General features: G+C 41.8%; 1 protein-coding gene across 1 annotated transcript in view; it reads left to right on the plus strand.

Annotated features, from left to right (window-relative positions):
• LOC306962167 (multiple epidermal growth factor-like domains protein 11) overlaps positions 1-27,609 on the plus strand; it is a 131,280-nt gene that overhangs the window by 66,257 nt on the left and 37,414 nt on the right. The window contains exons 6-10 of the mRNA XM_079555243.1: positions 16,359-16,605; positions 17,976-18,096; positions 18,382-18,518; positions 22,234-22,446; positions 24,579-24,753. Coding sequence (XP_079411369.1) covers positions 16,359-16,605; positions 17,976-18,096; positions 18,382-18,518; positions 22,234-22,446; positions 24,579-24,753 — 893 coding nt within the window. The remainder of the gene's footprint in view (positions 1-16,358; positions 16,606-17,975; positions 18,097-18,381; positions 18,519-22,233; positions 22,447-24,578; positions 24,754-27,609) is intronic.

Raw genomic sequence — 27,609 nt, forward strand, 5'->3', positions numbered from 1 at the left:
TCATAATGCAAGTGTCACAAAGGGTGAGTTTGGTCAGTTTTTAAACCTCCCTTAACGTTTAAAGGAGAAAACTATCACTAAAAATCACAATGTTGACCACTGCATGAAAGATCTATGTTTTTACCTGCCGTGTCTCGCCTTAAAGATTGAAGCTTAGAGTTAAACTTGACTCGATGCAGGATGGTGAAGGTCAGAAAATATTCCTGAGCCTGTTCAGGTTGTGGGCCACAGGCGTGAGCGTCCAGACAGGTCGCCCAGAAGGAGGGAGTACCCGATCGAGGAGCAATTATCGGGTACAGCAGGACTTGGCCGAAACATGCTACTATGGCTTCACCTGCTGGTGAAACCAACAGGGGCTCTTCGTAGTGGAGCGTTAAGAAACTAGATCCAAGCTTCCTTTGTCATACTGGGCTTCATCACTGAGGTCAAGTGGTGAAGTTCTGTCTATGATGGACAGTGCAATAAAAATGAAAAATTATATTGAATGAAAATATTAAATTCTGATAGATATTCTCTTAAAAGGAAATTACTAACCAATCTGCTGTGCAAAGGTCTATCTATAAACAGTCTATATACTTTAGTGTTGAAGAAAAAGCCTTGGTATTCAGTATTGGCAAGTACTTAAATCAAAGTACTCATACTTTTTTTTTTTTTTTGTAAAAGGTGGTATCAGATATCATGATTTTGTTTTATCACTCTGGGATTAAATTCACCTGTCTCAGATCATGACTAACTCTGACCAATAGGAGGAGTGGGCGGGGCCCGTGTCTGACACAGAGCTGCATTAAACTGAACAGACCTTAATTACAGACTTTTAAAACTATAGAATATTGTAACTCTGCGCATGCTTGATGAAAAAATCAAGATGGACATGGCTGGAATGAGTCTGTTCCTCTGTATCGGCCACAACCTATAACACCGTCCTCTTCAAACCCTGTTGTCAGACACGGCAAAGATTAGGGCTGCTCGATTATTGAAAAAATAATAATCACAATTATTTTTGTCATAATTGAAATCACGATTATTCAAAACGATTATTTGTTGCCTTTAAAAAAAAGTATCTTTATTTTATTTATTTATTAATCAAAACACTATGATGATATTTTATGTTTTCTGGACAGTCATAAAAGTACAAATGATTTCAAGTACGCCTTGATTAAAGAGAGGTCCCTGTTTCACACCTGCCCCCTGCTGGCCAGCCCTCACACCTGAGCAGCGCGGCCTGATGACATCATCACACAGCGCTGTTTGTTTTTATGTCAGACAAAAGCATGAGCCACGGCACGAGAAAAGCGAAGAGAATATAATCCCAGCGGCCTGAAATAACGCAAGTCGGCTTTGCAAAAAAAAAATAATAATAATTGCAAGAAAAAAAGAAAAAATGTGGAAAAGAAATTTGAAAAAATAAAAGAATTTGAAAAAAAAAAAACATTCTAATCGTTTATTATGCTAATATGCTAAGATTATGCTAATTGTGTTATCGTTTACTGTTGTAATCAAAATCGTAATCGAATTTCGATTAATTGCGCAGCCCTAGCAAAGATGATTTCTGTGAGGCTTTTCATCTCTGCTGTGATAGATATTTCAGTGTATAACTATCAAATCAAATGTTTCAGTTTATATCTGTCTGTATCTGTCACTGCGTTCTCCGTGAACACAGTTACGGAACTCTTTGCCACTGGAGCTAAAGTCCCAAATGGACCTGAGACTTTTCTCCCAGAAGCTGAAGCTGTGGCTGAAGAACAAACAAAAGTGTGAGCACGGAACTGGATGTGAAGTGGTCAGATATGTCTTCTCTTCTTTATTATTATTGTTGTATTGTTTGATGTTCCTGTAAATTCCCTTGGAAAATGCTCAACGTTGAAATTGCCTGGAATTTCGCAACCCTACTGGGATGCGCTGGAGAAGACTTTGAGCAGTGATCACACTCTCCCATCATCACTACAAGATCTTGGTGGAGATTTAATGGATAAACTGGTTACTTAACAGAACTGTTTTCAGTCTGGATTGTCGGATTATCTGAAAGACTGTGCCAGATTTAGAATATTCAGGATTATTGAAACATAAGTGAAAGAAACCAAAACAAATGGAAAATCTCAAAACTGTTTCTTTTGCTTACACCTTGCCTGGAAACCGCTGCACCAGCTATTGATTTAGAGTTTTCTACTGCCAACAACGATGGAATGATAGAAATGCTTACAGATCCATTCCACATTATTTAATATCACAGATTGCCCTCCCCCTCTCCTCCCCAGTATAGAATATCTTCATTATAACTAACCATGTAAACAGTGCCTCTGCCCCAGCTGACCCCTGTCCCGTCCAGCCGGCTCCTCCTCTGCTCCTGTTTGATTTGTGAGAGCATTAACTGTGTCATCCATCTGTGTGCATCGACCCGCACCCCTCCGCTGTGAAATATGCACTCGCTAATTACTGATATTAATTGGGAATAGGAAATCAATGCGTTTGAATTAGAGCCCGGGAGCGTGCGGCGGGTCGTATGTGGGCCAAACGTCTGCTGTAACTCAGGCTGTAGCTCAGGCTGACATAGATATCTACTGACGCACGGAGGTACACTCTGGATGGAAAAGGGTTAAAGGGAGAGAGACACAGAGAGAGAGACACAGAGAGAGAGAGAGACACAGAGAGAGAGTTTTGTTTTAGTTTCACTTAATGTTAAGTTCTATTTACTTTCAAATATCCAAATTCCCAGGTTTGGTGGTGGTTACAAATCTTTTAATGTGATAAATGCACAGATGTTTTGTGTTTATGGCATAAAGAATAGTACTTAGGTATGACATGGCATTAAAAAACTTCAAACTTGACCCGGAGCTGTTTAAATCCCTGATAGAGGGGGTTAAGCAGCACCGGAAACTGGAGCTGTCCGTGGTGCTGAAAAATGTACTTTTACTACTAATCGCATTACTGCTACTAAGGGTACAAACTAGTACTACTTCTGGTAATACTATATTACACGTCACAGATGAACTTTTGATGTGGTCTTCGAATGCGGTGACATTTTAGCAGATTTTATTTTCTTGTGTTTTGTCATCACTATATTCTGTTCATTCAACATTAAAAACATAGTTATTTCATGTACGCATTCTTTTCAGTCATGTGACTTTGTGTGTTATATCAAACTGTGCATCTTCACCGACTGAAGTCAAAAGGCTTCATCCAAAAGTTACTCCTGCAGATAAGCTGATGCTTTAAGAAACTCAAAAGCTTGGATTTTATTCTTATCAACCATCTGGAGAGTCACTAGGGTTTCAAGATACAGAAATGTTCCATGGGAATTATCGGGAATTAACACAGGTGGAGGTTGCTTCTTTACAGACAAATATAAACTGCAGCATAAGAATATGATTTATTAGTTATACCCTGAAGTCTCTATCACAGCGAAGATAAAAGGTCTGAGAGAGGGTTTGAACTATGAGAATGAAGCATAATGATCTAGGTTTAGGAAAGTGTTATGGAGCCTCACATCCTTCTCTGGGTCGTGGTGTGAGTGAGTGTGACATCACTCAAATGCATGTTTTTTTGGTTCAAAAACAATAGTTCACTACTTGTTTATTCAATGAGAAATTCAAAAATATAATGTCTATTTAAAGGGGCTAGATGCAAGTTGGCCATTTTATACTCACTACTGCCACCTCAGGTCATACGTGTAACTGCAGCTTCTATACGGAGCTCATGCATGACGGCACTTTGAACACCTTTTTGAGTGACAGTGCAGGATTTTAGAGGCAGTCGTGGTGAACAGGTCTGAGCTCATTCTACACATTAGGACATTGCTGAAACATGTAGGGGAGGAAAATACATAATTGTAACATTTTTAAACTCCGTATAGACCCTTTAAGCATTTTGACTGCTTAAAAAAAATGTAAAAAAAAAAAATGTCCCAAAATGTTTTAGCTAAAGTTGAAGTTTCTGTGAATTTTCCGTAAATTCATGAGGTATTTTGCCGCTCCTTTGTGTCACTGATACCATAAAGCAACTGATACTGATAAAGCAACAAAGCGACGGCTAACTTCAGCCAGACATTACAGCTCCAGAGCTACAGGCCGTACAAACTCCAAATGTCTAACCCGGGATACAACATGTGACAGACTTAAGAGCTGAGCCTTTGCTTTACATTTCCTATAAGAGGGTTCCTAGATTCCAGACTCAGGCGTTTGCAGTGTAGATGCTGAATGCTACATGCTACTGCTAACGTCTGGAGCAGCTCAAACACTATCCATGGCTGAGGCTTTTCTCTTTCTTTCTTGATGCCTTCATTTAGTCTTAGGAACGGAAGTGGAGCTTTGGCAAAATCCTGCTGTCGTTGAACTGACAGACTGCATCCTTCCATCGTAAACACTGCTGCGTGCTGGTTTATTTACATAGCCATGTGCTCTCAGCAACCATCCTTTAGCTGCTGACTTTGTGAGTAGTGATACGGCATAGTTCCTCTCATCATTGAAAACACATAGAAATGATTGTGTGTCTAATACGACTGTTTGAAATGACTGCACTGTGGTCGCCGTATTGGCTCTACACATGAATGTTGACTGATCGACAGTGGAGTTTACAAGTTCTCCCCGTGAGTGCGTATGTTTCCTTCCTTGATCCGGTTTCCCCTACCACTAAAACATGTACAGTAGGGTCTCCTCGGGGGCCAAGGTGAATGAGAACGTGTTTGATCAGTTACCGCATGCTAAATACTTGAACGTAGATGCTTCAGATTTCAGTATTTATAAAACTAGGCGGTTTGTCTTGAAGCTAAAGGCCTTTTACGGAGGCAGCTTTAATGTAAGAGTCCATAGGATATTATTGGCTGCACTTCAGACCTACAGTGTTGAAAGCCCTCGCTCCTGTGTCCCTCATCGTGTTCCAGGCTCGTATACAACAGCTGTCACTGCTGTGGTGTAAGTGCAGCGGCCCCTCCGCGGATATGGGACGTCTATAAGCTGCTCATTGAGATGCACTTTCTCTCGGACAGAAGCGCACCCGTCCTCCTCTCTCTCGCGTCCTGACTCTTCAATCTTTCTCCTCTCGCCTCTTTCCAAATATCTCCTGTCTCTAATGTCCATGCTTATATTTAAAGTGGACAAATGCAATATATCGATACACAACTGGGAAAGGAGACTTTATCACCAATTGCTGTGTTGGTTTACGTCTTACGGTTTACGTCTTATGGTTTACGCCTGGAGCCTCAATTTCCATTTGACTTTTGTTGGCTAAAAGATTGCTAATGACAATAATTAGACCAAACTAAATTAAAAGTAGTTCAAGATGACTAAAACTGTGTCCATATTTTTGTCAACTTCTAAAAATATGTGAATGAAGCAAATTATATCTCCTGGTGTGTTTTTGAACATCAGTTTAACATAGGTGTAACTCGGTCCCCTTTAAATTACAATATTATCTTTCTATAAATCTCTCTTTCTCCCTCTCTCTCCCTCCCTCCCCATCTCTCCTCCCTGTATTGTTTACTCATTCATCAGCGGGCCAGTCCTCTGACAGTGTGCTGATGGGAATAGTTTTACTCACACGAGCGCTGGGGCCTGAATAAAGAGATTTAACCGTGCGGGGCCAGTGCAGCGCAGCCTCGTATTAATACGGACGTCCAAACACAGATCGTCCAGGCCATTGAAGCCATTCTAAAAACGTCCTCTATTACACGCAGTTCTGTAAACCATCTGACGATCAACATAAACTGTGAGGCCACTCAGTGAGTTATAGTTGAAAGAAAAACCCGTTCATAAGGTTGAATTAAGTGTGAAATAAAATAAGTTATGAAAGTCAGGAAAACGTCTGGGCTTTTAGATTCCTGACTCATGTGTTCTGTAAAGTGAATCAGCATCAGTGTAGTTGTAGTTATGTTGTAGGTGTTTGATCAACTGTCTTGAATATGGAATTGTAAACAAAAATCGTACCAAAATCAACTAAAATGCGACAAAAGCATGTAAATAATGACAGAAAGTTTTGCGTATTTTATCGCCCCAGCAATATATCTATTTGTCTTTTTGGTCATGCAGTCCTTTTTTCATCTCAGTGACCGATATATATGTTTTTTTGTGTCTTTCGAGTGCAATAGTAATAGATGTGGTCATATATCATCGACTGGACTGAGCTCGAGGCCTCGTGCATGTGTGTTTGACATTTTCATTAGACAAGCGAGAAGAAGCTTCTGAAGTGAAACCTCCTCAACCTCCACACGTCCAGCTGATGATATTTGAAGATCTGTCCCAACCCCCATGAGTGTTTCTTGAGAGCTGCTGTGAATTTCTCCATTGGGAAACCATAATGTTCTATCTTATTTTCAAAAGTAATTACTGATTACTAGTTACTAGTTTTAAAATAGGATCAAGTCAGGCTGTTTTGGCTTTCACTACAGAACGACTTATTTCCCACAGAACCGACAACAGAACACAATATTCTTCGCTTTAGGTGAGATAAGCTAAAAGTAATGTCTGCCTTTCCAGCCAGACTTTGTAGGTTTTGGTTGTTTTTCTATATTTATGAGTAAGACGTTCACTGAAAAGAGATCTAATTACAGTTGTGGGATATTTTAGTAATGTCCTACTGGCACCACTAGTACTCAGTTCATCATCACATAAAGATGACATGCATAAATAATATACACCCTTATACAAACCTACATTTCTCCCCGTATTTTGCCATGTTCTGATCTTACCTCCCCCTGACTCCTGTCCTCTCCGTGTCCTCTGGAAGCGGACAGTTAAGTGCGATCTTGTACTTTACGCGTTCCCATTCATATCCCGAGCGCTGGCCTGAATTACAGAGTCTTAATGCTCTTCGCTGATGCGCCGCTGTGTTTAGCTGAGCTGTTTCTTCCAACTTTAGCCCTAATGACTGTGACCCGCTGTCCCCGCCATCGACTGGACGGCACGTCTGAATAATCACCTCCTGTACGCCGCAAGATCTTAAAGATAACAGCGCGGTGTTCGTGCACCCGCCCGTGGTAGGGGTCAGACGGGCAGGAGAAGCAACTGTGGGCCTTACGCGGGGGTGGACTGTCAGGGTAACCGAGAGAAAGCTGCACAAGGGGCATTTCTTTATTGGAATGGGGACATTTTTATATATCCCATTGTTATTGTTTGTGGTATTGGTTTTTGCTTGTTCATTTATTAAGTTTGTCTAAACTTTTCATATCATCTACCACCTCATAGAGTAGGATCTTCCAAATAAGTCAAGGCAAGTTTTTCTGCAGAGCACAATTCAAAGTTGCTGCACAGTATGGCGGGTTTCATATCATTTCTGTGGTTTCTCCATCATTAAAGGAACAGGCTACCATTTTTGCATTGAGATATGTTCTTACCTGAGCTTAGACGAGTTGATGCGTACCTGTCTGGTCTTTGTGTGTGCCCTGAGTCACGCACAACGACCAAAGATGTCGTTAGCATTTGGCCTCTCCCTGTACATTCCTATAGCTCCAAACTGGGTGAAGTTAGAAGCGGCCAAGCTCTTTCACGGGCACAAAGATCAGACAGTTACGCATCAACTCGTCTGCCCTCAGGTAAGAACATATCTCAGTATGGAAAAACGGTGGCCTGTTCTTTTAACACATTAAAAGATTTAGTTTAGTCACTGGATGTGTATCTGACTCCACAAAAAGCAGATATGTAGCTGAATATACGCATTTTCATTCATTCAAAGGTCTGCACATTCATTATGTTGACCCCAAATGTGGTTGAGGATGAAAATATCTGGTCCAGTTTTTATGGCTAAATGCTAACAGGGAAAATACACTGAGCAGGCGGGCAAACACGTGAGAAGTTCTCCGGAGTAGCTGACTTGCGACTTGCTAACTGTCCACACACGTTAGTTAGGATCGAACGTCACGTCTCCTCTTTATTTCCATGGATTACGTCGATGTTTGGTCAAAGGACAAATACGCCGAGAGACATAGATTCGCTCTTGAAGCTTTATTGAGACATTAGAAGACAGAGGTCAACATTGGCATCAGGAGTCTGAGGATGAGTATGTATATATATTTACAGGTACATACTTAATCAGCAACCAAAGATGTCAAATTAAAATGGACATGGTGTTATGGTAAGATACAATAAATGAGGAAACTTGACCCACAACTTTATCCTCAAGGCGTGGGACTAGCAGGAATCTTCACACAATTGCAATGTTTTAATCACTGCCCATTTATTTGCATGTGGATCTTAAAACCCTTTCGCAGTCGCTGCTAATGTGCGTCTTAGCGGTTAACATACTAATAGCTTCACTCAGTGGCAACGGTAATCCATCGCATTCGGAGATAACGCTTTGAACAGCGGTCTCTATTGAGCAATGAAAGATGGTCTGCATTTCCACGGCGTTTGCGTCTGCGGTGAAAAACGGTACAGTGAGCGTTTTCAGGGGGTTTTATTTTTACAAACGGCTGAGGGCAGAAGACAGAGCGGCGTTTAAACAGCAGCAGAGGAGGCTTAATGAACACATCCATCACAGACGCAGCAGCGGGAGACTCCACCTGTAGCACTGTGCCCACAAAACTAAACACTACACGAATTAATGCGATTTATGTGTCAGAATGCAAAGATGCTTACTGTTAAAATGATGCAGCAAACAGAAGATTGAAAATGCTTTACTTGTGCTCACACTGGCCATAACCAAACAAAGCAGGGTCGAAGAAACTCTTCACCCGAAAACATGAGGTTGCACAACTTTCTGACTTAGCACAAGCCGTCTGATCAATAAAGGAGAGCAACTAAAAAGGATATTTCCTTGGAGGTCAATAAAAGTTGATTTCTAGCTAGCTATACAAATGAGAATCCATTTACTCTTTACAAAGTCTCAAATATCTAAAATGTTACTGTTTAACCTTGGTGCTTCTTAGTCAGAGCCCACAAAATGTTCTTTTGTGTGAATTTCTAAATCTACGAAACCATGTTCTTGTTGCAGTCCCACTGTTAATCTTCTGACAATGTTGCCAGGACAAAATGTAAAAATGAAATTTGAGTCATTGTGGAGCAAAGCATGAAGCATGACTCTTATTTAGCCTTAGTAAATTGTTAAAGGGACTAGATGCAACTTGGTCATTTTTATGCTCACTACTGACACCTCAGGTCTTACGCGTAACTGCAGCTTCTATATTAAGCTCGTGCATGACGGCACTTCGGACCCAAATTAAAAACATATAAAAGTGACAGTGCAGGATTTTAGAGGCAGTTGTGGTGAACAAGTCTGAGCTTATTCTACACTTCAGGACATGGCTGGAACATGTAGAGGAAGGAAAATACTTCATTTTAACATTTTTAAACGCTGTATCGCCCCTAGAGGCCGTAAGCGCCACTGCAGGTGTCGTAGCATGCTGCGTTTTTTTGTCCGTGAGAGAAAATACTACGCTGACAGAAAAGACAAAGGGAGAGAGGGATATTGGACACCCAATTACACAATGGAGATTACATTTTTTAATCAAACTTGGCTGTAAATACTGTTTAAGTGGTGCTAGCCCAAAGGTAGCTTTGCCCGTTAGCCTGTTAGCTTCTTCCATTAGTGTGTATTGGAGCCTCCGAACTGTAGGCAGTGAAGTTGCAATCGTGGAGACACCAGGGGGAGATGAAAGACCCTCCAATCATCCCATTAACACTTGTATTTCTCCCAGGATGGATTTATTAAGGCAAACAAGTTACTTAGTACCGGTTTAAGTAAGTATGACTCATGCTTAATAACTGCTTAACTACTACAGTAATGAACTAACTGCTCTTCACATTTTCACAACCAATAATGATGAAATTATTATGAAGTAACAGTTCGTAAACATATTTTTAGATCCTGTTTTAGACCATGATTTAATCATATTTGATGATGAAATGATTATGAACCAGTACAATGTCTAATTCATTCAATATTTTTGAGAGAGATAAAGTAATATTTCTCAAAGGTAACCCGAAACTCAAGCCGAAACACCGCGATGAATGAAGCAACTTTGTGAAATGGTCTTGAGAAATTGTGAATTTATTTTTGGGACTATGGTGTCCTTGTTGGGAAATGTATTCTCTGTATTTGACCCATCCTTCAACCAGTGCCTCAGGGCGTCCTGTCAGGAGCGGTGGGTGGGGGCCCGTCATCTCTAGATCTTCAGCCAGAAAGTTGGTCACCAGTATTTATAGCTGCATATAGCAGTACTCTGTGCTTTAGCTTTGACACACACGGAACCTGCATGTGCCAGTGGAACATTTTTGCACTTAAAAACAAAAACAGCTTTTTTCTCAATTCATTTGAAAAAAGGATGCTTATTTCACTGGCAGATTTTTTAAATAGTCTAATCTAGATACACACGTTAAGCCCAAAAGGATACAGGAGTTTGACCAGGAACTTTGTTACTGTGAGGCATCGTGTCCTAACCACTAAGGTGCCATTCAGAGCATCTCTTTTATCCCCAAACAGCACTGCCCACATTTTAGCACCACTGACAGCCCTTAAATCCAAACCACTGCTGCAAAGTCCTATTTCAAAAGCCCTCGTCTTCCGAGAGCTCATTTTTAATATTGGCAGTGCTCTGGACAGATGTAGAAACTCACCATATCTTAAAGTGTTAGCGCTGCCAGTGGACATTATGCGCCGTTAATTTAGAGCCAAAGTTGTGCGTGTGCCAGAGCGCTACTCCTGATCAAAGCCATCCGTCACCTGCTCCTCGCTCGGCCACTGAATAATTGAGGCTGTGAGGAGAGAGGATTTGAACACAGAGTCGCAGTTACAGAAGTGCTAAAGAGGACCACCCAAATAACAAGGCCTGGATCAGGATCAGGAGAATACGAGTGTTAGTAACATTATCAAATCAAATCCTCAAAATTGCCTCAATGTAAATGTAGCACACGGTAAAATCTAAATCAGCTCTAAAAACTTTTATTCAGCACTTTAGATTACAGCCTGTTAGTTTCATGTGTCAGTAAAGGTAACAAAGTAATTACACGTGTACAGGCTGCAATCTAAAGTGTTTTCGAATTAGCTATAACTATGAATCAGCATCTTTATTCTAAAGAGAAATGTACTTTGCAAGTATTTGGTAATCAGACACATCTTTATCACTATATCTCACTGTATCATACTTTCTGGTTAGAAACAAACAAAATTTACAGTTGGTTCACTTCCTGGTTATTTTTACTCTGTGATGAAAGGATTAGCGTGGCAAGAGATCGCAAAGTGAGGAAAGCATTTCCTGTATTTGTAGGATCTCAGGAGGGGCTTTATGGAAGCTGTCGCTGTGATGCTAAGAACAGCCACTGGGGAAGATTCAATGATTACTCAAAGATGCTTGTACACGAAATGCAACTTCAAGTCTGTTTTTCATGAGAGAACAACATTGCAAACATAGCAAAAAGCAAGTCGATTTTGCATAAAGTTGCTGTACCAGGAAAATCCTGCTAAGATTCCAGGTTATTTTTTTCCAAGGGAGTCCGGGTCCAAGAACGAAAACTGGAAATTCCCCCTAAGGATGTACAATCCGGCATGAGTGTTCATTAACATGCCAAACAAAACATACATGAAATAAAAACATATTATACATAAAATGATGCCAGTTCTCTGTCCTCCAGGTTGTTAAGTTCAATCAAGACAATTATACATTTTCAACTCTCCATCCAGAGAGCCTCCTCATGGCAGTATTTCCCCTTTTCTGCCTATGCCGTGACGTTGCCCAAACAGATCACCGTCCAAAGGTAAACACAGCCCAAAGTCCTGCAGTTTTTTTCGCCTGCTCTTTGTTTAGTGACTCTGTGTCCACTGTTGCGCTGATGAAACTTCTGGCTGCTCTGTTTTACTGAAGTCCCACCCACGTTTGGGGAGCGTGGGTCAGCCCCGTCTTTGAACTCGCTCATTTAGCCTGTTTAAACAAGCGCCTCCTCCACGGCTCCCTCTGCTGGGGAGAGCGCGGTCCCACAGGCATTAATCAAACACATAATGGCCCTTTGATTTATCGTATCTGAGCTGATGTAACATATAATGGAGCGGACCTGCTTTGTACTTGTTTTTTTATATCATGGGCTCTGATTCATGCGGTAATTTAAGTTATTTTGGGGCCAAGAGAAACTTATGATAGAAGAAGTTCAATATTGTTTTGTTCTGGCTATATTAAGGCAAAAGCTTTTCATGGACTGACTGTGGTTAGTTTAAATTATTAGTTGTGGTCCCGTTTCTTATTTTTGAAAATTCCCAAAATATACACACTTAATAAACATACCAAATACAATATCATACAGTTCCGAACTAATCTGGAATCACTGGATCAGAGTTGGTTGGTCAGTTTTGTTGCCATGCCAGTAATAATGACTCTCTAGTTAAAGCAGTCTTGCAGGTCTGATGTCTCTGCTTCATTCCCTCTGTTTTGCCTCCTCAGTAATTTCTATTTAAGCACAGCGCTCATCACTCAAAGCCTGTCGTATGGTAATCGTGTTATATTTTGCAAACGCCACAGTCTGCTGATATAAATGACTGTCCAAACCAATCCATCACAACAGAGTACAGTTAGCGATGACGGGGAGATCGCCCCCTGCTGGTTGATACATGGCACTCTGCTGGAGCGGGTTTGAGGCTGTTTTTACACATTACCTAAAAAATGGATTGAACTGTTGGATAGCACCAACAGCTGAGTCAAGCCTGTGGCCAAGATCCATTTTTTACTGTAGAAATGTGTCTTTGAATTTATATAAGGATGCACAATGTAAGGATAAGATAAGCCTTTATTGATTTCACAATGAGAAATTCACTTGTTACATCAGCTCTCATATAAAGCTCTCAAGGTGTAGACAAGATGAGAACAGGCAGGAAATGTGCAATCAATGACAGGATAGTGTGCAAACAATTAAATAGTGAATAGAGGTATTTTACAATTAATAAAAAAAGCAAAAGGTATAATAATAAGTATTGGCAGTGTAAGTTTACAGTTTTTGTGCAAGTGGTTGCCAAGTCACATAGATACAGAGATTATTGCACGTAGTTTTGCATAGAAATGATTGCACATGTTACTTTACAGTCTTATTGTACAGTCTGACAGCAGTGGGGATTAAGGCCCTGCGCTAGTGCTCTGAGGGTGTCTCAGTCTGCCACTGAAAGAGCTGCTCAGCTCCTCTACAGTCCCGTGCAGTGGGTGGGAGGTGTTGCCCATGATGGAGGTGAGCTTGGCTAACACCCTCCTGTCCCTCACCTCCTCCACAGAGTCCAGGGGGCAGCCCAGGACGGAGCTGGCCCTCCTGACCAGCTTGTTCAGTCTGTTCTTGTCCCGCTCTGTGCTGCCCGGGGCCCAGCACACGGCAGCGTAGTGGAGAGCAGAGGCCACCACAGAGTCATAAAAAGTCCTGAGCAGAGGCCTGCTCACTCCGAACGACCTCAGTTTTCTCAGAAGGACCTCAGTCTCCTCAGAAGGTGGAGGCGACTTTGGCCCTTCTTGTACAGGGAGTTGGTGTTGTGGGACCAGCCCAGTTTATTGTTGAGGTGAACACCCAGGTACTTGAAACTGTCCACCTCCTCAATGTCCTCCCCCTGGATGTTCAGCGGTGTGTGTGGTAGTGACTTCCTCCTGAAGTCGATCACCATCTCCTTCGACTTACTGGTGTTCAAGCACAGGTGGTTGCGCTCACACCAGTCCACAAAGTCCTTGATAACTGACCGGTACTCCAGGTCGTTCCCCTCAGACACACAGGCCATGATGGAGAACGTCTGCAGATGACAGCTGTCCGTGTTGTATGTGAAGTCCGACGTGTAGACGGTGAAGAGAATGGCATTTTTGAAGAATGTACTTGGCCATTAATCTGTTTCCTGCCGTTTTTCTGGGCACTTAGAAAAACGTTTAAAGTTACTACAAATTAGGCAACTAATATCCTAGTGTGTAAAGGAAATAAAGGCACATCTGTCAGTCTGCCCCTGGTCTGTTCTGTCCAAAGTTATTGATTTAATGGCCTGTTAAAGGTGTTTAAATGGAAAGCGATATGAATGTCCTCTTCATAGGCTACAGCAAAGGCACAATGAATTTGACTTCATCTTACTGGTCCCATCATGTTTACAAACTACCTTTTAAGAGGGAATAATACATAGATAACTGGTTCAAGTGTATCCAGGATAGTTTTATTCTTATCCACTTTGTACATAAAGTGTCATTACGTACCTATTTATCGCTGCATTGTTGCATTACGACTTGTGTAATAAACGTTGCCTCTCTTTTTAACTTCTAGTCCTGACTCTGGGTGAACAGACTTTTTTCCTAATTTCCTCACAATGACATTTAGAAGGTGTCCATGCTGAGGAGCTTGTCCCCGTCGGCTCCTGCGTGACTCAGATTTATTCCTTGAAAACAGCAGTGGTTCAGGAACACCTCCGTCCGTCCCCAGAGACTAATGCTGCTGTCCCCGTGTGACGCGAGGACTCCTGAGATGCAATCCAAACCTCTTTCAATCATGTCTATTTAAGTGATGGTGGACGATCAACCTTCAGGGCTGTTCAAATGTGTCAGTGATGGTTGGGAGTCATGTTTGTGAGAAAGCAGCCAAACTGACTTTGAGTTAGCTCCAATTGACATTAATGTGACTGCATTCATTCATTCATTTATTCATTCATTGATGGTAGAAACAGGTCTAAAACTTTCTGAAATCCTCACACCCACACTCATCTAAAAACAAGGTTGATTCCAGAGATGGCCAGTAACAAAGTGAATTTACTAAAGTACTTTTCTAAAATATAGCATTTTTGAGGATCTGTACTTCACCTGAGTAGTATTTTTGTTGACAACTTTATACTTCACCACATTTGAAAGATAAATATGACACTTTCTACTCCACTGCATTTCTGCAAAGGCTTTAAAGTAAAATGCAATTTAAATGTCAAACGTTCCAAGAGCTAAAGTCTGGTACATATTTTCATGCCTTTTGATTTATGCCCAAATAAATGGTCCCTGTCCAATAATAAACTACAGTACAGTAGGTGGCGCTGTGCAGATGTACTGTCAATGCCACTGACACACAATGAAAAAGCTTTGTCCCTGATGAGTCGCACTACAGGTGGCACAATCTTCATGTTTTTCAAATCAGCAGTTATTTCTCACACGTTTGTAGAAGATTTTGTACTTTTATTGTTTTATTGTTTTATTGAGTATTATGTGAAATGACATTAAGTTGCCTACTTTCACTCACTCCACCACATATTTACAAGCATATACAATTTGGATTAGACTTAAACTTGGAGGTAAGCATAAAAAAAAAAGGTTAAGACCCGTGGTTTTCAGCTGTTGGGACCATTTTCAGGGGGCTGAGGATCTTGGCAAAGAAAGAAAGAAAGAAAGAAAGAAAGAAAAACTGTGAAGAAATACTGATATTAAAACAGGGCCAAATTTCAAATAGCTTCATAAAAGTTGAAATTAATGTAATTTATTTGGGTCACAGGAGTGCCCAAAGTGTGGCCCTCAGACCATTTTTATTGGCCCTCACTGAGTTGGCACACGTCGCCACAGATTGTACTTTTTCCATCAAGTTTGTCCATGTGCTTTGTTGGTATGCACATCCTTCTGCTTGCGTTCACAGCCCTGATTGGTGGATTTGTATTTCATTGGAGATTTCGATTGGCGGGCGACTGTTTGCTCATGCTCCCAGTTGGTCCCAGGACTTGGCTTTGTTGATTCATCCAATCCCCTGTCTGCTCCTAGCGGCACTCAAACTGATAATAGTGCCGCTCAGTTTGCCACTCGGTGCGACTGGACTTCATCGTGCTGCTCGCCTTTTGCTCTGGTTTTGTCCTCGGGGCTTTGTGTGCACAGTGCAAATATCAAGATGTATTAGGTAGTCATTTGCTTTGACTGTTCAGACAACTTTGTACTGGCCAGTTTCTCCTTATCGTAAAGGGGCTAGATGCAAGTTAGACATTTTATACTCACTACTGCCACCTCAGGTCATACGTGTAACTGCAGCTTCTATATTAAGCTCGTGCATGACGGCACTTCAGACCCGAATTAACACCGTAACAGCAGTTGTGGTGAACAGGTCTGGGCTCATTCTACACCTTCGGACATTGTTGAAACATGTAGGGGGAGGAAAATACTTAATTTTAACATTTTTAAACTCTGTATAGTCCCTTTAAATAAATAGTACACTTTTTTAATATTACCATTTAATATCTTTCTTTTGTGTTACTTCCCTTTACCTTTGCGGAGTCGGTGTACAAGATAAGAATAACATTCAGTGTGAGACTGAGCTGCATTAAGGGTCCAAGTCGAAACAAAGGTGTGGTTGTTAATCTTATAAACTGCAAAGAAGCAAATGAAATTAGTCAAACCTTCCCTCAAAGTCCAGTTCCTTTTTTCACCACACTATAAACTTAAATCATCCATGTATGTGAAATCTGTGTCTCTGTTGCAGCGTGTGAGAGTGACTTCTGGGGCCCTCACTGCACAAACCGCTGCCAGTGTCGTAACGGGGCGAAGTGCAACCCCATCACCGGAGCGTGCGTGTGCACCGAGGGCTACCAGGGCTGGCGCTGCGAGGAGCACTGCGACGCCCGGCATTATGGGAAGGACTGCCTGCTGGAGTGCAACTGCGAGAACGGAGCCACCTGCCACCACCAGACGGGGGAGTGTCTGTGCGCCCCGGGATACACCGGCGCGTTGTGAGTTGGCCTTTGGAGATACAGTATTCTGACTCTTCTTTTCTTTGTTAAATACTTTAGAAGGCAGTTGGGTTGATATTTTACGTAATATAACTTAAAATGTATATCTTTGTGGAAGAAGGTAGAGGTTGGCTAATGTTTTGGGAACAATTTTAATTATTTTTTTTTTCTCCCAAATCAGATGATATGAAATTATTTACTGGAAATGTACATAAGGACAAGTCATTTGTGACCAGTCACTAGAACCAGGGACAAGTCGGCTCTTGGGCATTTTGAGATTTTCACAGATTATTAAGTGTAGCCAAGCTTTCTAACAATGTGGAGCACACATCTTGTCTTACATAAATGACAAGATATACAGTATATAGCTATAGAGATAATTCCTCTCTCAAACACACGCAGACAAACTCCTCTCACATTTGCCAGATTGCAGAATTTGCTGTATATCACACACACACACACACACACACACACACACACACACACACACACACACACACACACACGCACACACACGTGATGCGCAGGTTCACACACGGTCTCCGTGAGTGAACCTGAAGCAACAATTTTCAACATTTTGCGTTTTTTCTCGAAACTTGGGCTGCCGACTTGTGTCCCCAGTTCTCGTGACGGGGCACATTTGTCTAACATCTACTACAGCACTACAACATTTAAACAGACTGTATCTGAACAAAACATTGGCCCATATCAGTGATTCCCATAGTTGGGACCCAAAACAGGGTCGCGAGCACTGAACTGGTCCCAACATGACCAAGATATAAAAAAGAAAAATATTGGTGTGCAATTGTCTAATTATTTTGAAGTGTTTTGAGTGTTGTATAGCGACATGAGGCTAACTTCCAAGGGTAGCAACTGTTTCCTGTCTGTGTTTTATTCCTTTAGAGACTTTGCCATGTCTTGTTGAAATAAATCAATATTAAAGCAGGAAGTGGCGGAAAACAAGCAACTGCTAGATAATTACTAACATGTTAAAAACTATACTCAGGATGTAAATAATTGACGATGTTTATATCTGTCGCTGTTTTAGTTTGGAAGCTAAAGGCTAATGTTAATTTAACGCGGACAGGAAGTAAAAAGTGATATTTGACAATGATTTCACAGAAAAGTCGCCTGAAAGTTTTTTTCAGGGAAGGTATTGCTCTGTTGCACATGTTTTTACAGATAAGGGATACTGGGACCTTCTCACTGTCCCAACCTGCCGCCCAGTATGTCTAACAAAATGTATGTACTTCCCACTGTTCTGACGGTTGCTGTTCCCCCACTGTCATTTTTCCAGCTCATTAAAATGTTACATTGTGAATTAAGTTGTAAACCATCATAAAGTATAAAGTGTCGTCTGTATTTCCCAGCTGCGAGGAGCCGTGTCCCCCGGGTAAACACGGGCCTCTGTGTGAGCAGCGCTGCCCCTGTCAGAACGGAGGCACCTGCCATCATGTGAGCGGCCTCTGCTCCTGCCCGCCCGGCTGGATGGTAATGCACTATTACATACAATATTCATATGTAGCGCATCATACAGGGGTTTAAATGCCTTGAACGTCAATGAAAAGCACACATTATTGTTCAATCATTTCTTTGATTATGGCACTACTTGACATTTATAACTGAACTAGTCAAAAAGAATAACTCATACATTGAACGGACATTAAACATTTCCTCATGTCTTCTTTTTATCTATAAAACTGTCACGTTGATTCAATGACTTGTTCAGCTGGATATTGTGCCATGCTTGTTTTACCCTCTCCTCGTTCTCCACAGGGCCCGGTGTGCGCTCAGCCCTGTCCCTTCGGTTTGTTTGGGATGAACTGTTCGGAGGAGTGTCTGTGTAGAAATGGAGGGCTGTGTGACCACATCAGCGGACAGTGCCAGTGCAACGCCGGCTACATCGGAGAGAGGTACGGCCTCCTCTGTCAACACTGCTTTATACTGAAGCATTGTAAAAAAGAAAAAATAAATTTAAAAAAACAATAACCGGGGTATTAGGCAAAATTGACTTTTTATCATGATCTCGATCTAAGCTTAATCCTTTCATTATGGTGTTAAAAACATCGCTTCACGGCCTTTAATGAAACAGCTGCGCAATGAAGAGGAGCAAGAGGATTGGGGTGCTTGAAAACCAAGAAATGAAACTCTCGATATTTAGTTTCAGCTGTCAAAATACACTGCCTGACCAACTGAAAAAGTGTCTCCCTGGATTTAACAAACTCTTCTGATCTGGGGTTTCTGCGGTTGGTCAGATGTACAGTAGGTTCAGCAACACAATGTGCTCAAGGAATGAGATCAACCGACGACCTGAACATCCTGAATCACCAGCTTATTCCATCAGTGGATTTCTTCTTCTAAACATGAGGCGATAATGAGAAGATTTTACTGAGATATCGGAGGCAAAGAGGGAGGAGACACACGCCGCGGCAGCGACAGGCTGTAGATCTTTACTGACATGTTACCGCTGCTTCTCTTATCACAAGTATTGGCAGAGCGCAGTGTTTCATCAATTAAACTTTTGGAAATACACGTTTAGAACATAAAGAAGAGCCTTTTAGGCTGATTGTAATATTGGCCAGTGCTGTTCACGGAGCTCCTGAAACTATAGAATAAGTTCAGTGGGCTTTTAATCACTAAGACATTGTTTCTTGCCCATGCTGTACGTGCTGTTGGGGTTCTGTGTGGGATGAGGCAGCGGGTCGCTTCTGGTGGCATAAATGAGGAGTGGAGTCTGGGTGATGTGAGAGAGGTGTCATGTGCATTTCAACAGCCATATGCACAAGCAAACAGGAAGCGGAGTAAACCAGTGAAGGGCAGGCGTCTGCCGTTGATGTGGTGTTATTAGCAGTTCTACGTTAACCGCACAGGATTATGAATCACGAAACTCACCTACTGTCGATGTATTTTTTATGGGTCATTTACCGCCGACTGGAAAAAACCTCTCTCTCCCGCCCGTAGATTGTTTTTGAGGGACTTCCGCATCCCGTGAGTGACGCTGCTCATGAACAACACGTGACCGTACAAGAAGCTTTTTTAAACAAGGCCTAAGCAAATGTGTGCTGTAATCAAAACTAAAGGCTCTGCACCAATTTTTGTGGCAACTTTTTTTTTACGGTCAGGCAAGGTGGCGTTTTCTAACCAACAAAATGTAAGAAAGTGATGACAATGTATTAGAGATAATGACCAAATACAAGTCTTTGGGAAAAATGAATGGGATATTTAGCTCTGGAACAGTAGCGGGTCTCATGATGAGCGGGACTGGGACGCTCCGCTTTTGTCCCGTTCAAAGCTGCTTTGTGGCGGTTGGTCCGCTTTGAGGTGCAGTGTCCTCCGCATCCTCCCAGCTCGCTCCTTTACCCTCCTATACTGAAGTAACTCGGTCCCCGGGGAAATTATCCTGGTGCAAGTGTGAAAATATGATCCACACTGACCCGGGATAGGAGCAGGAATATGTAATAAAGTGCAGTACAAACAAAGCGGCAGAACAATGAGCCAGCAGTTTACAGCAGGAGAAGGCTGTACTTTTAATAATGGAGCCTTTTACATGAAGTTGTTAAAGTCATGGTATGGAGCATCGTAACCTAGGAATATATATTGGTTTGAAGACGTTTAGATGGTGTCTTGATGTGAAACACTATCATTATCTCAAAGTTGCTCGCTGAGAAAGTGCATTTTGAAAAAGATAAGAGAAATTGTAAAATAATGTCTGTTTTTGACAGATTGCAAAGTTTATTAGCACTTCTCATGTCATGATGGTGGCTATGTGGCTTTAAAAACTGCTAGAAGAAGTGTTAGAAGATTATAGTTGTGGTTTGTAACAAATATAAAATAAGTGGTGGTCATAGCACTTGCATCATTACGTGAGCAAACTTACGAGCAAAAATACTACTGGTCAAATATTACTCCAATAAAAGTTGCTCAGTTAAATTGTGACTTAAGTGAAAGTACTGATGTATTTTCTAAAGAAAATTCACATGTACGCAGATTTAGTTTTCTAGTTCTTGTCGTCTATTTAGACTTTTGTGCTGATGAGGGGCACACTGTGACATATTCAGCTCAAGACTAAACTCAGTAAGTGGGTTGAACATGAGCATGGGCTGGTCAAACACCCATGGCCATGACAAACTTATTTTACAACAACGGTCCCTCCCCGAGCTTTTCTGTTCCTACAGACCAGTGTTTTCTATGGAGCGGTGGTGGCGGTGGATGACCCGGGCGTGGGGGGCGCACGTGCTGGTGTGTCCTCTTTCACGCAACTCACAGTGGAATCCAGTTTGTAGTTTGTCATGAAAAAACGATGATGATGCAGAAAATTATGCAGCCCAAATGCTGAAGGAAGTTGGCTACATGAGGCCACATGCAAAGTTCATGTGCGCCCGAATGCACCATCCATACGGCAACACCACGGAAACTTTACTTGTTGTGAGACAGTGGCATTGACAATATCAACAATCATATTTTTTTCCATTTTCTTTTAGTCCTAATTTGGTATTGTTTTCTCTCATATTGTTAAGCCCAGTACACACTTCAAACCTGCTATTCTTCCTCTTTTGAATCCTGTATTTCCACCTTCAGTGAAACTATCTAAAATGGACTCTCCCTGCGCTCTTTGAGTCCCCATCGGGGCCAAATTGCCTCCATCTATCCTGGGCCGGACAGCCGAATTAGCCTACACGGAGTAATTTTCCGATTGAGTTTTCCTGCTTGTTCGTTCCTAATGGAAGATAAGGCGTTTTCAGGAAGTCTGCTTGATTTAGACGTGACACAGGCAGGAGTCCACTGTGGCAGACGGTAATGTAGCCATTTGTCTGATTCGGAACAGACCCAGCCTTGAACGTGCGCAGAATGTGGACATTGCGCATTGTAGATGTAAATGGTGCCATGTATCAGCTTTCTATGTTACGTAAAGCGGAGGTTTACATAACCTCATTTTACATTTTGTGGGTTTCATTGTTTATTTATTTATTAGGGACAATGCACATCAATGAACATCTGCATTGAAACAACAAAAACAGACATAAACATGCTGGATTATAGCCACAGGGCTAATTCACTTCTGTAGTCTCGAGGCAGACAGAAATACAGAAAATACAAACAACAAACAATGTGACAGAAATGAATAAGTACAAAAAAGTACAAGTGGAGTCACTTAAGGGTCACAAGACTCGTTTGCTTCAAGCCACACTTTGAATTTGGTTTTAAATATAGAAAATGTGGGACATTCCCTAAAGTTTTCTTGAGATCCTTTTTCTTTCCCATATTGCTTGAAAATGGTGGTCTGCTTAATAATGTGGAACGTTTTTTTTGTAGTAGTTTTTCCCTTAACTCGGCTTAACTGACAACTAATCATCCCAGGTCCCTGAGATTGATGTCAGTGATTCAAAGTGCCCAGAAACACAATACCATCCATGAGTTTATTTGAAAAACTTTTTTTTTTAAACTTTATGACCCTAAAATACATAGCTATTAGCGTATTAGCTGTGGAAGATTCAAAGATTACTTAAAGCAACGAAGCATGTTTTCATGAGGAACAACATCATCACATGGTTTAAAGCTCAGATAGCCTTAGTTGATTGTAATAGAGAGCATTATTGTTTCTATATAAATACGTGTATGTGTTTGCAGGTGTCAGGAGGAGTGTCCCCTCGGCTCCTATGGCCCTCAGTGCGCTCATAAATGTGACTGTCAGAACGGGGCCAAGTGCTACCACATCAACGGGGCATGTCTCTGCGACGAGGGCTACAGGGGCCCGAGCTGCCAGGACCGGTACTGCCCTGTGGGAGTCTACGGGCTGCTGTGTGACAAGTTCTGTCCCTGCAACTCCACCAACACCATCAGGTATGTCTTCAGAATGGACAATCTCTGACACAAAATGGTCTCTAATGCATTTTGTCTCATAATCTCGGGGTTTCATTTATAAAGCACATGATTTTACAGAGTGGTGTAGGTATTGTTTCACATGAAGGTAGTAATGTATAAAAGACACATCTGACATGGGAAGTTATGGATCTGTTCATTTATAGGGTCTTTAAACAACAAACAGCTGAACATGCACGTAAAATTAAACATTGTGGCATTTTAATCCAGCAGAATCACTGATGAACCATTGCCACACGCATGAAAACCCCACATTGGACACAAACTAATTTATTGCACTATAAACAATACATAAACGACCCAAATAGTTAACTTTTATGTAAACAATGCCAACAGCCTTGAAAAATTAAAATTACACAGTCCGTCGTATAAAGGTCAGCACACTAGTGATGTGCAGGTCGGGGGGGCGGACAGCAGAGGTATCGCAAACACACACAGACACACTTAGGGTGGTTCACAAGCTGCAAAACGCTGCTTGTTTTATGAAGATCCACCACATGCTTACGTTAAAAACCTGCTCTAAAGATGACGGAATAAGATGTGACTGAATTCAATGAATGTGCGTACGGCAGCAATGAGTGGCTGCTACCGGTATTTTTTGAACCGCCCCATCCCGCCCTGCAATCAAAGTAGAATTTCATGACCCGACCCGACCCGGTGGAACCGCATCTCGCGCATCACTACAGCACACACTACATCATTTTTATGCCCGATTTTGGGGGGCAGTGGGGGGGGGGAATCGTGTAGTGTGGGCGGCAGACAGACGTGACTAGACTTCAGTCGCAGGAAACCAACATGTTTGATTTTTAAGCCCGATTTTGGACGCACAGGAGAAGTTTGGGTGATTTTACCGTCCCAAAGTGAACACACAGAATGCAGCGGCCAATGACAGAGTGAACTACAGCACTGCAGAGATGCCTTTTCATTTCTCTGTCATGACAGGTGAGGCTCATTCACACTTCACAAGAAGCAAGAAGTTCTTGTTCTTGCACCCTGAGCTGCAGAACAAAATGAAGTCACTTTTGCCTTGTCGCCATGGAACTGTCCTCAGTTACAAAATGTTTCCATGGCCACAAGGCAAAAGTGACTTCATTTTGTTCTGCAGCTCAGGGTGCAAGAACAAGAACTTCTTGCTTCTTGTGAAGTATGAATGAGCCTTCATGGCCATGTGAGCCCCACGCAAAACAGTACAACTTTATATCACCAAAAGTTAACGTGAACCACCTTTTCAGCTACTTCTCTCCACTGTGTCCACAGTCTGCGCTGTCTCCTCCATCTCAGAGCTGATGTCCGCCTCTTTTTCTTATTAAATCCACTGGAAATATGTCCCGCCTCTTCATGTCGCCACCTTTTCTCTCTTTGACAGAACTATAAACAAGTTGAAGGCTCGCAGTAGAAGTAGCCTGCAGCACTGAACTGTGCTGTGACACTGTTGACCAATCGGGACACACGTGTTTCCCACGCTCACAAACAGAGGCCCATCTTTGCTGATCTGGGGTCAGGCTTTGAAGCCAGAGGAGAAATGAAGCACAGACACAGACACACCGCTGTGTGATAAAAGCGTCAGCTGTTACAGATGTGGCCACTCTTACGATTCTCAGTCGTTATGTGTGAACCCAGAGTTGTTATAAATAAAGGATAAAAAAATGATGTCATGTAGTGTGGACCCCCATTCTGTATAAAATCTTTTAAGACTGAAAAAATTGTGTAGTGTGTGCTGATCAGTGGTATTTTTCTTGTCTCACATGCCCCTTTAATTTCTACAAAAAGTACCCCTTAACTCAGAGGTGCAGCCATTATTTATAAAATGATCAACTTAACCAATATTTATTGGTATTTAGCTGTATTCAAAACAAAGCTAAAACAATCTGAAATGTAAACCTTTTACTGCACTTTCATTTGTTCTTATTAGATCTCAAATAAAGTACCTCCTGCTAAGTGCTCACTTAAACTTGGGGTTCCCTCCTCCCTCACCTTTAAGTTAAGCTTACTAATAGTCTTTGTTTACAGTTGCACACGTTTGTTTGCTGTTATCGCCCACTTGTGGAGTGAGTGTGAATAATGGAGTAGTGATAAAAGTTGCTCTGCCGCAGCTGCCACCCTCTGTCCGGAGAGTGCCTGTGCGCCGCGGGCTGGACGGGTCTGCACTGTAATGAGACGTGCTCGTCGGGATACTTCGGGGAGAGCTGCCGGGAGCTGTGTGCGTGTGAGAACGGAGCCGACTGCGATGGAGTCACAGGCGCCTGCATCTGCGCACCGGGATTCATAGTAAGTGCTGCACTAACTATCCTACAGGAATGAGCTGATGTCTGATTTTCACTGTATCACAATATGGTTAAGAAGTGCTTATTTTTCATTTTCGCACACTAGTGTTGTGTGGGTCGGCCCAAAAGCTGTGGTCAATTCATGGGTCCTGCGGTTTCAGCCGAATTGGGAACCTAAATAAAATAAAGTGATGAATGTCAGGATCCGGTGGGTCGGGGTAAAAAACAATTCCCTGCGGGGACACTGAGAGGGGGTTGGAAAGGATTTCAAGTAGGGATGCACTGATACCGATACCAGTATTGGGTATCGACTCAATACCACATGCTTGTCCTCTTACTTCTCCCCATACCAGAAACCGTCATCACTTGACGTGTGACACTCCTCTCAGCTGAGGAGAGCATGGCAGAGCAACAAATGGGAGAATTCTTGAGTGGTAATACAATAGAGTTCGGGAAAATCATCATGGAGATCCGCCATGTTTGCAGCTTTTTCCATAGACTAACATTAACTAAACAGTATAAAAAATGACAAAACCTGTGGAATAACTCTGTAAGCTGCTGCGTTACTGCTGGTAAATGCATTTAACTCACTGTGGCGTCTAAGTGTTTTAATGTGAACAATAACTCCAGTATTTTAGCTTTTAAAATCTCCATTAGTTTATAATTGCTGCAAATCCCATGATGCTTAGCGATTTGACGTGACATTCCCGAACTCTATATTCCACATAGAGCTGACTTTATCACAGACTCCCTAAATCAGAGTCTGTGCTAGATTTAACCAGGGCTAAATATTGTCTTCATTACCTCAGCGCTGGGTCTGCAGTGTTTACAAGACCAGCCGATGCTAACTAGCAGGTAATGAGTCTGGTGATTCTTAAGCCGCTTTACGCCTAGGGGTTTACTTCATCTCTTAAGCTAACCTAACGACTAAACAGTCACTGTAGTAAGGAAGAAAGAGGCCAGTTATTAGTCGTCATAAGTAAACATCTCAATACAATTATTAAATTAAAAAAAGATTAACACAGCACAGCATTGAATTAACTTTTGGACATGGGCTGTTCTGTCAATGACGAACAGTGCAATAAAAATTAAAAACGATATTAATTTAGAATTAATAAAATGAAATGGTATTATGTTCAATTTTGATAGAACTTCTCTTAAAAGGAAATGTATATGAGTAAAGTAACTAATTACTAATCAATCTGCTGTGCAAAGGTCTGCATATAAACATATACAGTTTCAATACTAAAACGTATGTTGTAGAAAATGCCTTGTACTTGTTTCGATATTCGGTATCGACAAGTACTCAGATCAATGTACTCGTACTCGTATCGGTTATTGAAAAGTGGTATCAACAATATTTTTAACACTGAATTTGGTATATTTTTGATATATATTGATATATTGTAGAAAAATCAAGCCGAATATCAAAATACACTAATAAACCAGATTTTGTAAGATTTTCTCCTGAAATAATTTAAATGCTAATCATAATTTACATTCGTGGGTCCCGGCCTCGGTCACATGTCACATGTCACATGTCACATGTGTTACCGGCGCCGGCCCTAGGGGAAGCTGGGCAGTTACAAGTGGCACACAGCTCGCGTGTTGCCTATGGTCATGTAGCTGTGGACAGACGTAGAGGAGATGTTGTTAGTCGATTACTTACTCAATATTTACATACATTAAGACATACAATAATTGACGTCTCAAAAATAATATTGTGTCACATGCACACTCATTCTCCCTCACATTCCAACTCCATATCACGGTGGTAGTGTATTAAAAGTCCACTAAATGTCCAACAGTGGGTGAACAGCTCATTTATCCATTTATCCAGCGCATAGGTCTTTTACAGTGCAAGGGAAGCAATGCTAGGTGTGTGAACATGGTTTTAGCACCATAAATCTACTGTTGTTTATTGAATACATTCATGTTGCTCATCAAAGTGTGCAGTTTGTGTAGGTTTCCTCCAGGTACTCCAGTTTCCCCTACCACTTAAAACATGTACAATAGGCTCCAGCTGGTATTTCTTACCACCAATCTGGCTCCACATCTGGAGACGGGTCCTCAGCTGCAGCACTGCCACTGCTCTCTATGGGTCGTCCAGGGCGTCAAGCGATGGGTCAAATGCAAAGGACACATTTCATTCCCTTAATCCTGTAAGAACAAATGTGCCACAAATGTCAGCTCATGTTCCTATCTATTGCAGCTGTAGATGACATATAAGTTGAGGTATGACTCATCCCATGGTGATGCTCCCCAGGATCCCACAGTAATCTGCCCCAGGTGAGGCCTTTGTCCAAAACCGATGACAACGTGATGAAGACTCAAGTGTAAAGAATATTGTTGTAGTCTTCACTATCCTTCTAAGGGCAAGTAATTCGAATAAAGTTTGAGTCCAAAGCCACACTCACAAAAGGCCAGTATTTTTAAGAAGAGATGCTTAATATTCTTGTAGCTGTGTTCACATCCCTCTGAGTGATGGGCCAGATGTCAAGGCAAAAACTCTACATGGACATCAAACTTATTCTCATTCTGTAAAACACCATATCCAGCTTTAGTAAAAACATCACACATCAAACTTGTTTTCAGACTTGAATATTTGCATAGTGACCATTACTGCGTGCATGTGCAGCAGGTGCAGTGTCGTTTGAGGGCAGTCATCAGTTTAACTCCGCTCAGCACGACTCAGCACTTCCACACAGAGAGAGGCCGGTGCAGGTGTGCTCCAGTCATGTGGGTCAGAACAATACACGGACCGCACTGTTTGTGTCAGCACAAGACTCCCCACGTGCAGCCGGCCAAGTCATGTTTGGTTAAACAAAGCAAAAGATGGCATGAAAGCCCCTCTTTAGCC

Source organism: Gobius niger (assembly GCF_951799975.1).
Source record: "Gobius niger genome assembly, chromosome: 4".
Taxonomy (NCBI): domain Eukaryota; kingdom Metazoa; phylum Chordata; class Actinopteri; order Gobiiformes; family Gobiidae; genus Gobius; species Gobius niger.